Raw genomic sequence first — 13,957 nt, forward strand, 5'->3', positions numbered from 1 at the left:
ATGCTGCTTGGCCTGCTGTGTTCATCCAGCCCTGCACCTTATCCTTTCAAGGATGTCCCATTTTGTCCGGAAAGAACCTATAGCTAACGTCCTATCCAGTCCCACGTTACGGCTAGTTGCTCTTTACAATTTGTCATTCCATCATCTTAAGTTCATTCTTTGAATAGTTCAAATGTAAATATACCTTTGACCGTGTTTAATAAGGCTTTGGCCCCTTACATCATTTAATTAATAGCAGTGTTCTGGATTTACCGTTTCCTTAACGATCTTACACAGTTTTAACAAATCCATCTTTCAAAAGTCTGTGCTGCAAGCATCACAATTCTCTTCAGCCTACCTCCACAATCGTAAATCTTGACACAAGGGATAAGCCTCTTGCCTCTTCTCTGCACTGCCTCAAGTGCCTCTGATAAGTGCTATGTTAAAAAGAGGATATAAAGGGCTACCCTATGTAATTTAATAAGTAGGATTTGAGCGGTGCTGCACAATTCGTTTCTTACAGCTGATCCTGCAGCTCCAGGATAATGAACTCCAGTTGTTCTTTCTCCAGTTTGTGGTTCAGGTCAGTCTCTTCCATCCTTTGTAGAAGAAGTTTGTTTTGAGCAACCGACTCTGCAAGTTGAGCTTCCCGCAAACGTACCAACTCTTCCAGGTAGCCCTAAAATCAAGTAGATAATGACAATTCAAAAGTGTGGCGCGCGCACACACAAAAATAATGATCCATACTCAAACAAAAATTATTACAGACTGCCATTTAAGAGTGGAATCATGCTCAACTCTACAAAAAAAGCTGGGACATCACATTTAATACAGAAAGAGGAAATGCTTACATTCTCCCAATGAGAAATGCATAAGCAATTTAAAGATGGGTTAAACAGATAAACATTAAAGGAAATGCTGAAGTTTTGTCTCCTGTGTGCAAGTTTATTTCTCTCCTTGCTAGGCGAAGTTTCTGTCCATTGATGGATCTGTACTGACAACAAACAATTCCAAGTTCCTATTGTAATTGGACATCATGACTGAAATAATGTGTCTTGTCAATATCACAAACCACAAAAATACAACTTTCCTACAAGGGAAGATTCTGCACCAACACTGGCATTTAACAGATTGTTGTATAGCTGTATAAACCTTTTTACAAAGCATAGCTCCTCTAATTAAAATAAATCTCATTTATCATAATTCTGTGCAATTTGATTCCCATAGTAATAAAGTCACCATGGTTATGTACAAGTATAAACGTAAGTGCTGGGAGGTTTGCAAGATCTTAATGGAAAAGAAAAAAATTCTGAAGCACTATACTTTGAATGTCAACATTTTGATTTGCATTATTGGTGGGAAAACATTTAACTGTAGAATGCAGACCTCAACTCTGGTCAAAATTAAATGATCCTAATTTCAGTTATTCAACCGCCACATGCTAATGACAATTAGTAGCCATTGTTTGAAAAGCAATTCCTAAATTACTGTAATCAGATGTAACAAAAACAGGGTTTAAGTGTATTCAGTGACTATAAAACAGTGGCTCTAATGAGCAACTATTTGATTAAATCAGCTTAAAGTACTGAAAAATGCTGATGAAAGGTACGGATGGATTGTTATACACAGCAAGAAGTATCAAAGATATCAAGATACCGCCACTGAAATTTATTTCTGATCTCAAGCCAATCTGGAATTAAAAGCCTAAATGATCAATCCATTGTTGATTGTTGGGAAAAACCTATCTGGTTCAGTAATGTCCTTTAGGGAAGGAAAATTCCATCTTTACCTGGTCTGACCTAAATGTGACTTCAGACCCACAAATGTAGATGACTCTTAACTGCCTTCTGGGCAATTAGGAAGGGCAATAAATACTGGCCTAGCCAGCGATGGCCTTATCCTGTGAATGAATAATGAGAGGGATTGCTCTATTTTGTTTCCAGCTGGACCGACTGTCTGGCCATTGCAAATCCAGGCCAACATGCACAATTGCAGAGTCACACATAACACATTCAAACACTGAAGACTATGCAGAGAATGGTCACAAGATTGATTTTCATATATAGATATTTCAGCATGCATAGAGTATTTTGTTTTTAATTTTGGTAGTGAGTAGGATCTGCAGGAGATAGGAATTTGGTATTTGAGACAACAGGTTAATGACGTTTGCAATGTCATTTAATTGGATTTAAAGAAATTGGGAACAGAAAAAGGTGGGGATTCAATTAAAAGGGAACTTCTAACATCCATGGTTTTACACAGTTTTTGCTGTATCTCAGCAATTTCAACCTGGTTACCTTTTTACACACAGGTTGAAAAACACAACCTACAATACTTCAGACATTCTTCTATTTCAAAAAAAAAAGGCAACTCACTAACTGATTCCAGTAACAGTAAAAGAATAGTGACATATTTCCAAGTCAGGATGATGAGTGGCTTCGAGGAGAACTTGCAGGTGCTCGTGTTCCAGATGTCCGCTGCCCTGTCCCTGTGGTCATGGGTTTGGAAGGTGCCATCTAAGGAGTCTTGGGGAATTTCTGCAGCGCATCTTGTAGATAGCGGACACTGCTACTGAAGGACTGAATGTTTGCATGTGGTGCTAATCAAGTGGGCTGCTTTTTATTGGATGGTGTTAAGCTTCTGGACTGTTGTTGGTGCTGCACTCATCCACAAATGTGGAGTATGCCATCTCGCGCCTGTTGTCACAGTATTTATCTGGCTGGTCCAGTCCTGGCTCCTGATCGTAACAGAAATCGGTCAGGTTTGATTTGTCTTGCTATTTTTAAGTACAGACATACTTGGACAATTTTCTTCAGTGCTGGATTAATACCAGTGTAGTAGCTGTACAGGAACAGCTTGGCTAGGGTGCAGTAAGTTTTGCAGCACAAGTCTTCAGTACTGTTGCCAGAATTTTGTCAAGGCCCAAAATCTTTGCTACATCCATGCCTTCAGCCATTTCTCAATATTAAGTGGACTAAATCAATTCAACATCAGCTGAAGTCTTGTATCAGAGGAGAATTAGGGCAGCTACACCTCAACAATGAAAAACACAGTCCACCCATATCAACAATGAGAATTACCTTCTGCTCCAACGCCAGCCTGAACTTCTGCTCCACTCGTTTGCACTTGTTGTACCAACTGTGTTCATCAGTAATGAAAGGTGGACCAATGTTCTCAGGGGTGCTGCCTTCACTGCCGCTGCTTCCAAGGGTCCGTAACTCCTCCTCATCACTGCTGATACTCTCAGAGCTTTGTCAACATGACATTTCATAAATTAGATTCAGCTGAAAGACCAGCAGTAAAATTAATTCCACAACAGTCAGCGCAGAGACAGAAAATTGCAAGGACTTGACCGGAAAGCGTCTAGGAATGGTAATTCAGGATAAAATTAACAGTCACTTGGGAAAACACAGGTTGAAGAAAGCCAGTAGAGATTGGAGATAACAGGTAGTGTTCAGTTAACTTGCTTGCATTTGTATTTTTTTTTTAAAAAAAAGAAATGAGAGGGAGGGTTGATGGGGTGTACAAAGACTTCCAAAAGGCATTTGAGCCAGTGCTACACAACAGACCTTGGAGCAAAGTTAGAGCTCAGTAAAAGAGACTGTACCAACATGGATGTGAAATTGGACAGAGTAGTGGCTAAAGGTTATTTTATAAACAGAAGGATGCTTTATAGTGGAGTTCTCTTGGGTTGATGTTGTGCCTCCTGCTGTTCTTAATATATCTTGGTTACCTACACTTTGGTGTATAAACCAAAATTTACAGACAATATTAAATTTTGAAGTCTGATGTTAGATTTTTGTTATAATCATTCACAGGATGAGGGCGTCACTGGCTATGTCAGCATTTAATGCCCATCCCTAATTGCCCAGAGGGCAGTTCAGAGTCAACCATATCACTGTTGGTCTGGAGTCACACGTAGGCCAGACCAGGTAAGGATGGCAGTTTCCTTCCCTAAAAGTCATTAATGACTCAGATGGGTTTTCCAATAATTAATAATGGATTCATGGTCATCATTAGACATATAATTGATGAGATGACTCAGAAGAGACAAGTTCAAGTAGAATATTTTGACTTCCAAGGAAGAGGCCTCGGGAACTGCAGCAGAGATCAAGCCAAGAACCAACAGATCAAATTTTATAAGACCCAGAACAGACGCACTATATAAAATGTTGAAGCAAACAGAGGTAGCTCTGGATTCTAAACATTAATACCTCATTTTGCAACTCAGTAATTTATAGCCAGAGTAATTCAGAAGATTTTTTAGGTTCACAATTAACTAATTTCCAAACATGACCAAGAAAATATTAGTACACACAGACTCAGGCAAATTATCATATGCTCGTGTCCATCAGTTGGGACACTGGTGGAATACGAATAAATGGAAGTTGAAAATTTTAGGAAAAACTTTAGCTTTGAGATTCTAGTCTTTATTACTTCATCTAATCACATTGAAGAAAAGAAGAAAATGCACAAATCAGAAAGAGATCTACCTTTGTGTGAACTTCAGATATGGAGTGTAGTCTATAACAGCAGGACAATTACCATCCAGACTCTCACCCTTTAAACAGAAGCTGAAAGGGAAGAAGGTACATAGTTTATTCATTACATTCAGGCCAGTTGTTTAACAGATTGCATTCAAAAAAATTCATTGAAAGTTTCATATCTAAATTTTGCTCATTATGTGGTGCAATTTCAAGAAGTGTTCACTTTTCCTTGCAAGTTACAAATAAGCAGAAACAAAATTTGGGAGTTGGGCGTAACAACATGTGATGAGAGGGGATCAAAAGTATGTGATTCGTTTGCTGCAGGAATAAATAGGTAGTTGCAGGCAGACACTTTTAGCATATAGTGATGCTCAACCCAGAGGAGGAGAGTGCTTCACAATGCATATCTCAGTAACGACCTTCACATGAATACCCAAAAAGCCTGCAGCAGATAAACCAAGTATATGCTTTGGATTTGAGCAACTAGAACATCAAGTTCAGTTGCTCAACATAAATCCTCTTGCAGAGATCCTACCACCATTCTGAAGGCAGAAATTCATCAGATGATTAGTAAATTCTTACCTTTGCAAAGAAAGATCTTTGAAATAAGACTTACGAGAAGGGACCATACTGATATGCAAATTATGAATGTAAAAATAACATTAATTTATATAGTGCCTTTTATACCCAAAGTATTTTTTGGTGGGGAATTAATTTTGGGGTGTATTGTAATCACCCCAGCAGTTTAATGCATTTGGTACACTGGTACAAGCAGATAATGGAGGATGTTTCTGGTCAAGTAGATATTGTTTGCTTTAATTGATGAGCAATCACTGCAAAACGGCCAAAAAAATTCTCAGGCTGGAGACCAGTTCAATCCGGAATAGGAATTTGATCACTGGCAGAGAAGAAAACTAAGAATGCAAAGATGTAAAATGGATTAAAGTTGGAAAAAGCAGCAATGGCAAGAAATTTGGCAACAATATGCAGGAACTGACAGTGAAGAACAGATATTAGATATGGCTCAATATGCAAGAAGCAAAATGTCTTAAAAGAAATGAAAAGGCAATTAGGCCTCAGTTCTGAGGAAGGGTCACTGGACCTGAAACATTAACTGTTTTTCTTTTCTTCACAGATGCTGCCAGACCTGAAGGTTTTCCAGCAACTTTGGTTTTTGTTCCTTGAATATTATGTACAGTTTCAATCTCCATATTTAAAAGATGGATACATTAGCATTGAAGACAGTTCAAAGCAATTCACTAGGTTGATCCCTAGGTTGAAGGAGTTGACTTATCAAAAACAAAACAACTAAACAGGTCCAGCCTTTATTCATTAAAGTTTAGAAGGATCAGGGGTGATTGAAACGTACAAGACTCAGGGGGCTTTACAGGGGAGAGTTTAAGATGATGTTTCCATTAGTGAGGCGATCGCAAGTTAAGGGAGCAAAGTCACAGAATAAATTGACATTCATTTAAAATGGAGATCCAAAAGAATTTCTTCTCTCAGACGGTAGAATTCTTTACCTCACAGGGTTGTGGAGTCTAAATCACTAAATATTTAAAAAGAGAGGTTGGAGAGATTTTTTGAAATAGAAGTTAAGGGTTATAAGAAGCTGACATGAAAGAAGAGTGGAGGCCCCAGTCAGATCAGCCATAATCCTTTGAAACATCAGGGCAAACTTGAGGCTAAATGGCATAAGTCTATTCATATTTCCTGTGTTCTTATCTGATCGAGTGGCATAGCAGTTTCAAGGGGGTCATAAGACTTGCTCTTGTACCTACTTCTTATCTTGTGTTCCATGGCCAAAATTGTGAAATATACAGGTTCATACAATCCATAGAATCTCTACAGTTGGGAAACAGGCCATTCGGCCCAACAAGTCCACACCAACACAAGAGCATCCCACAAAGACTCATTCCCCTCACCCTTATCCTGTAACCCTGGATTTCCAACAGCTAATCCACCTAACCTACCCATCCCTGAACACTACGAGCAATTTAGCACAGCCAATCCACCTAACCAGTACATCTTTGGACTGTGGGAGGACCGGGAGGAAAGTGGAGCACCAGGAAAAAAATCCACGCAGACATGGGGAGAATGTGCCAACTCTATACAGTGCTGCTCCTTTATTCACCAAAGGAGCAGCACTCCAAAAGCTTGTCATTTCAAACAAACCTGTTGGACGATAACCTGGTGTCATGTGACCTCTGACTTAAATTTTTTTCATGGCAGGGTATTTTAAGTTATTTTGCACGGCCATACATTCAAGGTATTTGATCTGAAACAGTTTGTTTATGCAATACCTTCCAACTACTGCATGGACATGCACACACACAGCTCAGCAGGAACATTGCCAGGAATTGTATACCTTTGGGTATGGCCGGACATGTCACAATTGCCAAGAATCCTTTCAAACTTCATCGTTAATGTGTACAGTGCTAACAGAAAATAGACTGACTCACTGGTTGCTCGTCAACGTTAAAGTTTAATCTGCATTTGAAGAACAGAAGCAGAACAAGGTGCGTGCAATTTTTTTTTTGCCAGCCAGAAAAACCAAAGTTATCTAACCTGGAAATACACTCCTGTGCAAAAATAGCATTTTTGTTCTTTAACTCATTCATGGGACATGGATGTGGCTGGGCAGGCCAGTATTTATTGCCTGTCCCTAACTGCCCAGAGAACAGCGGGTCTGGAGTCACGTGTAGACCAGACTGCACAAGGATGGCAGATTTCTTTCTCTAAAGGGTATTAGCGAACCAGATTTTTTTTCTCTGTCAATCGGCAATGGTTTTGAGATTGTCATTACACTCTTAATTCCAAATATTTATTAAATTCAATTTCCACCATCTGCCATGGCAGGATTTGAACCTAGGTCCCTGGATTAATAATCGAGTGATAATTCCACTAGCCCATTGCCTCCCCTTGATTCCCTTACCATCTTTTACATACTACCCAAAAGTCTTGAATAGTATAGCAAAGTCAATTACCTGAAATCAATAGTATTGAGTCCAAGCAACATGCCAGCCAGCATGTTTGATTCTTCTCCCAGTACAATTGCTCCATCTTCATAATATCTCCTTTAGGAGAAATTTTAACAACAGTTCCTCAGGTCTGTATTGCATTTAAGGCACAAACAGCTTAAGGCACAATCCCAATCAGGTTTTAAATGCTATATATAAACTTAAATCAGCCATGTAAGGAATAATGTTTCTCTGGCTAAGCAAGTCAGAGGACAGACAAAGGTCTGCCTCTTACAACAGTTTTCTAGTCCATGAAACAGAAACTGGTATATATCATACATCAGGCTACAGACTGCATTTCTTTAAATAAATAAGGGGAATTATTTATAATGTCAACCCAAGTTCAATTGCATTAGTTTCTCAAGTTATATTATAGATGTCACATTACAGGGATAATTCGTAAAGACCTGGTTGTTTTGATGTCCCTCAGGGAAGTAGAGATATACTCAGACAGACGCTTCTCCATGAGAGCAACTCGGATCCACGCTCTACCCTGTCAAGTTAGAAGAGACAGAACAGAAGCACAGCACAATTAAAATGTATTGAGCAAACAGCTACAACATTCTTTTGTTCACTGAACTGACAACTGCATATGGCCATGAGTCAAGAAGCATCCAAATCAGCCAAGTGGGAGCTAGTGTTTTACATCTCATTTGGGCTACAACTCCTACAACTTGCTGACAGTCAAACATCAGCGCTATAAGTAAATAAATGCTGCAAAATCCAAGTAGTTGTTCTAATCATACAGAAAGGGGTTTCTTAGGTTAGTCTTACCGACCTCCTGTAGATAGCTGATCAGACCGATACAAAAAAAAAGGAGCAGCATAAGCTCATTTGGACAAAACATTTCATCAGCCAACAGCAAGGGATTTTAAAAATCAAAGACAAAACGTTTGTGGTGACAGCTTACAAAAACAGGTGGTTTTTCTATAGCATCTTTAAAATAGATTTTTAGCTTTAGATTTTATGGTCACATGTATGCAAGTAAGTAGTACAGGAGTTCTGAAAAAGTGTGTAATGTCACCACACGCTGCACCATCCCAAAGTAAAGCAGTAAAGCATCCCAATGTATTTCACAAGTGCATTCTGAAACTAAATTGGATACCAGGCCACATATGGAGGTATTAAGGCAGATGAGCAAAAACTGGGTCAAAAATAGGATTTTGAGCAGCGGTTTAAACAAGAAAAGAGAGAAGGCTGCAGAGCAGGAGGAAGAAACTCTACAGCCATGACAGGCAATATAAAAATAAGCATGAACATTTTTCAGATCAGGATTTTGTTAAAACAGAAGCGCGTGTAAACCAGTAATGCAGAGGGGGAAGTGGGAATCAATGTGATTAAGGACATGAGCAGTTGCATTTTGGATAAGCTCAAAGTTACATAAAGCAAAGGACTATAGTCTGGCCTGAGTTCAGTGGAAGTGTCAAGAAATAATAAAAGGCATAAGTGAGAATTTCAGTAATAGATCAGCTGAGACTGGGACCAAGTTGGACACATCTAGGGAGTAGGAAGTAGGCAGTTTTGGTGACATGGACGTGTAGTCAGAAACTCATCCCTTTTAGACCTAGGGGTCACCACAGACTTGTTTCTGGGGTGAAAGGACTACCTTCTGAAGAGAGATTGGGCAAACTACACCCTCTAGAGTTTCAAGATGATCTTATTGATACCTATAAAATACTGTAAGGGATAGACCAGATGGTAAGATGTTACTCCTAACTGGGGAGCCTAGAACCAGGAGCACCATTTTAAATAAGGGGGATATCATTTAGGACCGAGATGAGCAGAACATTTTTACTCAAAGAATTGTCAGATAGTAGGTGTAGAGCTGGATGAACACAGCAGGCCAAGCAACATCATAGGAGCAGGATAGTAGTTCAGCTTCAGGCACCTGCAAGGGAAATGGGTAAAAGGGATGGCCTGGGAGCAGAAGTTGCTGCATTGTCTGGAAATCATGCTTTCACTTTTCTAATATTTCACCGCAGGAAATTTTCATTCAGCGCTGGATGTTGGACAAGTAGCGTGGCAAATCAAAACTATAGGAGGGACCCAGCAAGATGGTGGTGCAGGTTATCAGCATATATGCGAAAATTGCCATCATCTACAACTTACATTACATGAATGGTGCTCTAAGGAGCAACTTGAAGGAAGGAGAAGATACACAAAGAGAGAATTCCAAAGCTTAAGGCCTAAGCAACTAAAGACATGGCAGTTAACAGTGAATGGTCACAATTAGAAATGCTCAGCAGACCAGAAAAAGACTGAAGAAATTTATAGATATAGGAAAGGGAAAGGCCACAATGCAATTTGAAAATGGTGGTAAAAAGCAAACTTTTAAAATTGAGGCAACATCGAACTGCAGGCCAATGTAAATTGATGAGCACAGTGGAGACGGGCGGTAAGGACTTAGTGAGAGTTTAATAATGGGTAATAGGGTTTTGAATAATTTCAAGTTGAGAGAATAGAACATTGGGAGTTCCTCAGAGTGCATTAGATTCTCACGGCTAGGAGGTGCAAGAGTCATAGATGAGGATGTCGTCAGCAAACGACCCACAAGTTGAACTCAGACTATAATACAGCAGTGCAAGTTGACAGCTTTAGTGATGATGTAGGTGCGCAGTCAGAAGCTTATTGTGCGCTCAAAATATAAGTTACAAGAGTCCTGCTCAGCCTCAGACAGAGTCTATTCAATCCATATTATATATTGGATGGGAATTTGGAAGAAAAAGGATCAAAAGTAGCAGAGGAGAGGAAGACATTGATATCTTTAGCGTACATTAAACTGAAGCCATGGTTTTGGAGACATGTTGATGAGAGAAAGGATACCGTTGAGGATATATCCTTGGGTAGCACCAGAGATAAATGGGTGTGACAGCAGGGAAGGAAGCCATTATTGTTGGCTTTGTTTTAAAAAAGAATGACAGAAAAGAAAGCAGGCGAGCAGAGTCTCATGCTGGTGGACGACAATTAGCAGACATTAGAGGATAATTTTGTGATTAACTCCACTAGATTCTGCACATAAGTCGAAGAGATCAAAAAGGGATCATTTACCTTTGTTACAGACAACTAGGGCATCACTTGCAATGTTAACAGAATTAAATCTCGGTACACGACAGGCATACGAACCTGATGGAGGGACTCAAGCTGGAAAAAATTTAGACACAGATTTGGCAGTCTGAGCTCATTCAAGCATTTTGGACAGAATATGTTTGAAGGGAGAGGTTTCAGATCAGACAGGATTTTATATAGATAGAGGGAGTCAAATTTGTTTTATGAGTGAGAGGTGATGATGACAGTGGGTTTTGATAGAGGGGGATAGAACCAGAAAAGTGGGAACTATTAATAATGCCAGTCAATATGGTAGCTGGGAAAAAAACTGAATGATCAGCAGTTTATTAGGAATACAGTTAACAGAGCAAAAATTATATCTGGTCAATAAGAGGAGTTCAGAGCATGCGTGACGGGAGATGGGAGCTCGGAGCTAAAATAATTAATTCAGACAAGAGGAACAGTACAGCAGCTGGATACAGTGAGCAAATGTACAGGAGCGAAGCAAAACGAGGAGCTGACCTAATCTCATTGCATTTCTTGCTAGAAGCGAGGTGGGGAGGGGGGGAGCTGGCAGGGGAAAATGGTTTAAATGATCAATATCAGTGGAGAGATAGCAAGACTGCAGATACAAAATAACCTCCATATTTAAGATGACACCTAATTCTATCTGAGAATTTCTGTCAATGCTATGACCATATTCTCGTTATCAGGCTGCCTATTAATGATAGATACAGTACAACTTTCTCTGATTGAATATGGGATGCAAACCATTTTTTCCCCCCAAAAAACAAACAACTGTTTCCCCCCTCAGTGTAAATTGATATCTTTATCACCATTTCGCCTCATCCACAGAAAATCACTCGAGTGGAACCCCAGGCCAGGTAAAACCTCGGTGTCCTGGGCTTCATTCCCCATTATCAAGACTGCACATTTCCACCTTCAAAACACTGACCACTGCCTCCACGGTCCCTATTCAGGCTTTTACACAGTGAAACATTTTGTCTCATGCCCTTGCTCCTGGCCTCCCATCCTCTTTCTTTAATGAGCTCCAAATAACCCTTAATACAGCCAATTGTATGTTGTCAAGCATTAAATCTCACTCGTCACCCCCCACACTTGTTGGTCCACACCAGTTCCATGTCCCTCATTGCATTAATTTTCAAAGGCCTAATTTTAACCCAGTCACCCATCATGAACAGGTTAAGTGGGTGTTTGATAATGGCGTCCTGCATCTGTACCACACTGTTGATTGGCTTGAATATCTTATTTTAACTAGTGTATTTCTGTCAGCATGATGATCACCTACTACAGGCACATGAGTATAAAACTGAAAATCACAGACTAAAGGATAGCACAGCATCACAAACCAATTTTAAATTTCAAAATTAGACATGACCCACGCTACAATGATTTCTCTGGATTCCCAAAGATGCTTAACTCTCCTTTCCAATCCTGCTTCCACTAACCCATATTTCATTTGTATTTCTTTGCATGAGATAGGTATCAAACATTAAAGTTCAAGGAGTTAAAATGACTAGAAGTCTTATGACAAAAAAATCCAGGGGAGACTCACTTATCTTACAAAAGATAAGACCTAACCTAGATTAAAATAAAAGGCAAAACAATCGTACCCTCATCCTCAAATCCTTTTAGTGCTTACTTCTGGATTGGAACTTGCTGTGTAAACATACCCATCAGGCGGTATCACAGGGTCTTACATAATATAAAAAACTGATATCGATACTTCGGTCAATGTTTGCAGATGATGTAACAGAATATCAAGATACAACTGCTTTCTAACCTTTGCCCTTGATGAGCTCACATTCTCCATGTTTTCAATGCTGCTGATGCAGTTATGGGGAACCTTGCTGCATGCCACACGGATGAAGTCCCAGAAGCTTCGAGGGCTTTCGTAACCAAACCAATTAATCTGACCTGTAGTGCAGAAATAGGAGAACCAGAGAAAGTAAAATTATCATCTGCAAAATTAGTAACTTCACTTCCAAATAAAAAAAAGCTCAAAAGATTAAAGATAATAAAATGAATAGTAAATTAATATCCTGTACTGCCTTCCCTCAGTTCTGATGAAGGAGGATAATTAATGACCAGTAAAGGCAACACTTTCTGTTGACTAATGCTGTTTGACCTGGAGTGAGTATTTCCAGCATTTTCTGTTTTTAATTCAAGATTCCAACATCTGTAGTATTTTGCTTTCGTGGAACATACAGCCACTAAGCCGCCTCTGTTATTCAGTACAAGCATGGCCAACTATGCTCAAAAAACTTCGTCCTGAACATTGAGAACTTTGTCGTCATTCAGTCAGTACATTTCCGTTAGTATGCTCAGCCTGCATTGCATTTGCCAAGTATCAATACACTTCCGGCTGCCAGGCCGAAATGATGAATATAGTCAGCAGCTTGAATGATAACGTAACCCCCGCCCCCCCCCAAATATACAGCACAACACAGTGAAAGAAACTGCACCAAGCCAAAGAATCTCTACAGTGTGAAAACAGGCCCTTTGGCCCAACAAGTCCACACTGACCCTCGGAGCATCCCACCCAGACCCACCCTAATCTATATAGCCCTGAACACTACGGGCAATTTAGCACGGCCAATCCACCTAGCCTGCACATCTTTGGACTGTGGGAGGAAACCGGAGCACCTGGAGGAAACCCACACAGACACGGAGAATGTGCAAATCCTACACAGACAGTCGTCCGAGGGTGGAATCGAACCCGGGTTCCTGGCACTGTGAGGCTGCAGCGCTAACCACTGGGCCACTGTACTGCCCTGACATAATCAAATTATCCACAATGGTTCCCAAAAGCAGGGAACATTTTAAAATGATCTTTGGCTTGTAAAGTGTACAGAACAATATTTTCATACCATGAAATGCACCCATCACCCAATGGGTGCTCCTCAACCTGCAGACACGATCTAATTTATACAATTAACATCTAGTACGGATTAAACTAACAATATTCACTTCCAATATGAAAATAAGTCACTCAAGAGTTAGGGAAAGTAGGCAAGTGCTGGTAAATACAAGGAGGCATCCACGGAGTTGGTCAGACAGGTGGAGGTGAAGGTGGAAGCAAGGTTAAGAACAGTCTTTAGGCTCCACTTATAAATACTGCAATGCATAGTAATGCTGAGATATATTTGGATCTAATCTTACTGTTGGATTTTTGACTGACTGTTTCATAAATGCTACCATTCAATTCTAGTCAGTCTCCTCCACATACCTCTCTGCACAGATTGCCAACATTCATATGGCTAGACTTCAGAATCCAGCATTGTTCTTACACATCTTTTGTTTTAAGTAGCATAGTCTGGACAGAGTTTACGCACAATGAGACGCAACTGCGTGATATCAAAGTTCTAAAGCCTGTATGCAACTGGAGTGAAACCAAGTTTCTCT

General features: G+C 39.9%; 1 protein-coding gene across 1 annotated transcript in view; it reads right to left on the bottom strand.

The window, feature by feature from the left end:
* Window positions 1-13,957, bottom strand: part of rundc3b (RUN domain containing 3b) — an 84,789-nt gene that overhangs the window by 15,215 nt on the left and 55,617 nt on the right. Inside the window, exons 3-8 of the mRNA XM_048607206.1 lie at window positions 12,336-12,469; window positions 7,894-7,979; window positions 7,454-7,543; window positions 4,473-4,553; window positions 3,060-3,228; window positions 501-658 (exon numbers count right to left, since the gene is read on the bottom strand). Coding sequence (XP_048463163.1) covers window positions 501-658; window positions 3,060-3,228; window positions 4,473-4,553; window positions 7,454-7,543; window positions 7,894-7,979; window positions 12,336-12,469 — 718 coding nt within the window. The remainder of the gene's footprint in view (window positions 1-500; window positions 659-3,059; window positions 3,229-4,472; window positions 4,554-7,453; window positions 7,544-7,893; window positions 7,980-12,335; window positions 12,470-13,957) is intronic.

Source organism: Rhincodon typus, chromosome 2 (assembly GCF_021869965.1).
Source record: "Rhincodon typus isolate 14 chromosome 2, sRhiTyp1.1, whole genome shotgun sequence".
Taxonomy (NCBI): Eukaryota; Metazoa; Chordata; class Chondrichthyes; order Orectolobiformes; family Rhincodontidae; genus Rhincodon; species Rhincodon typus.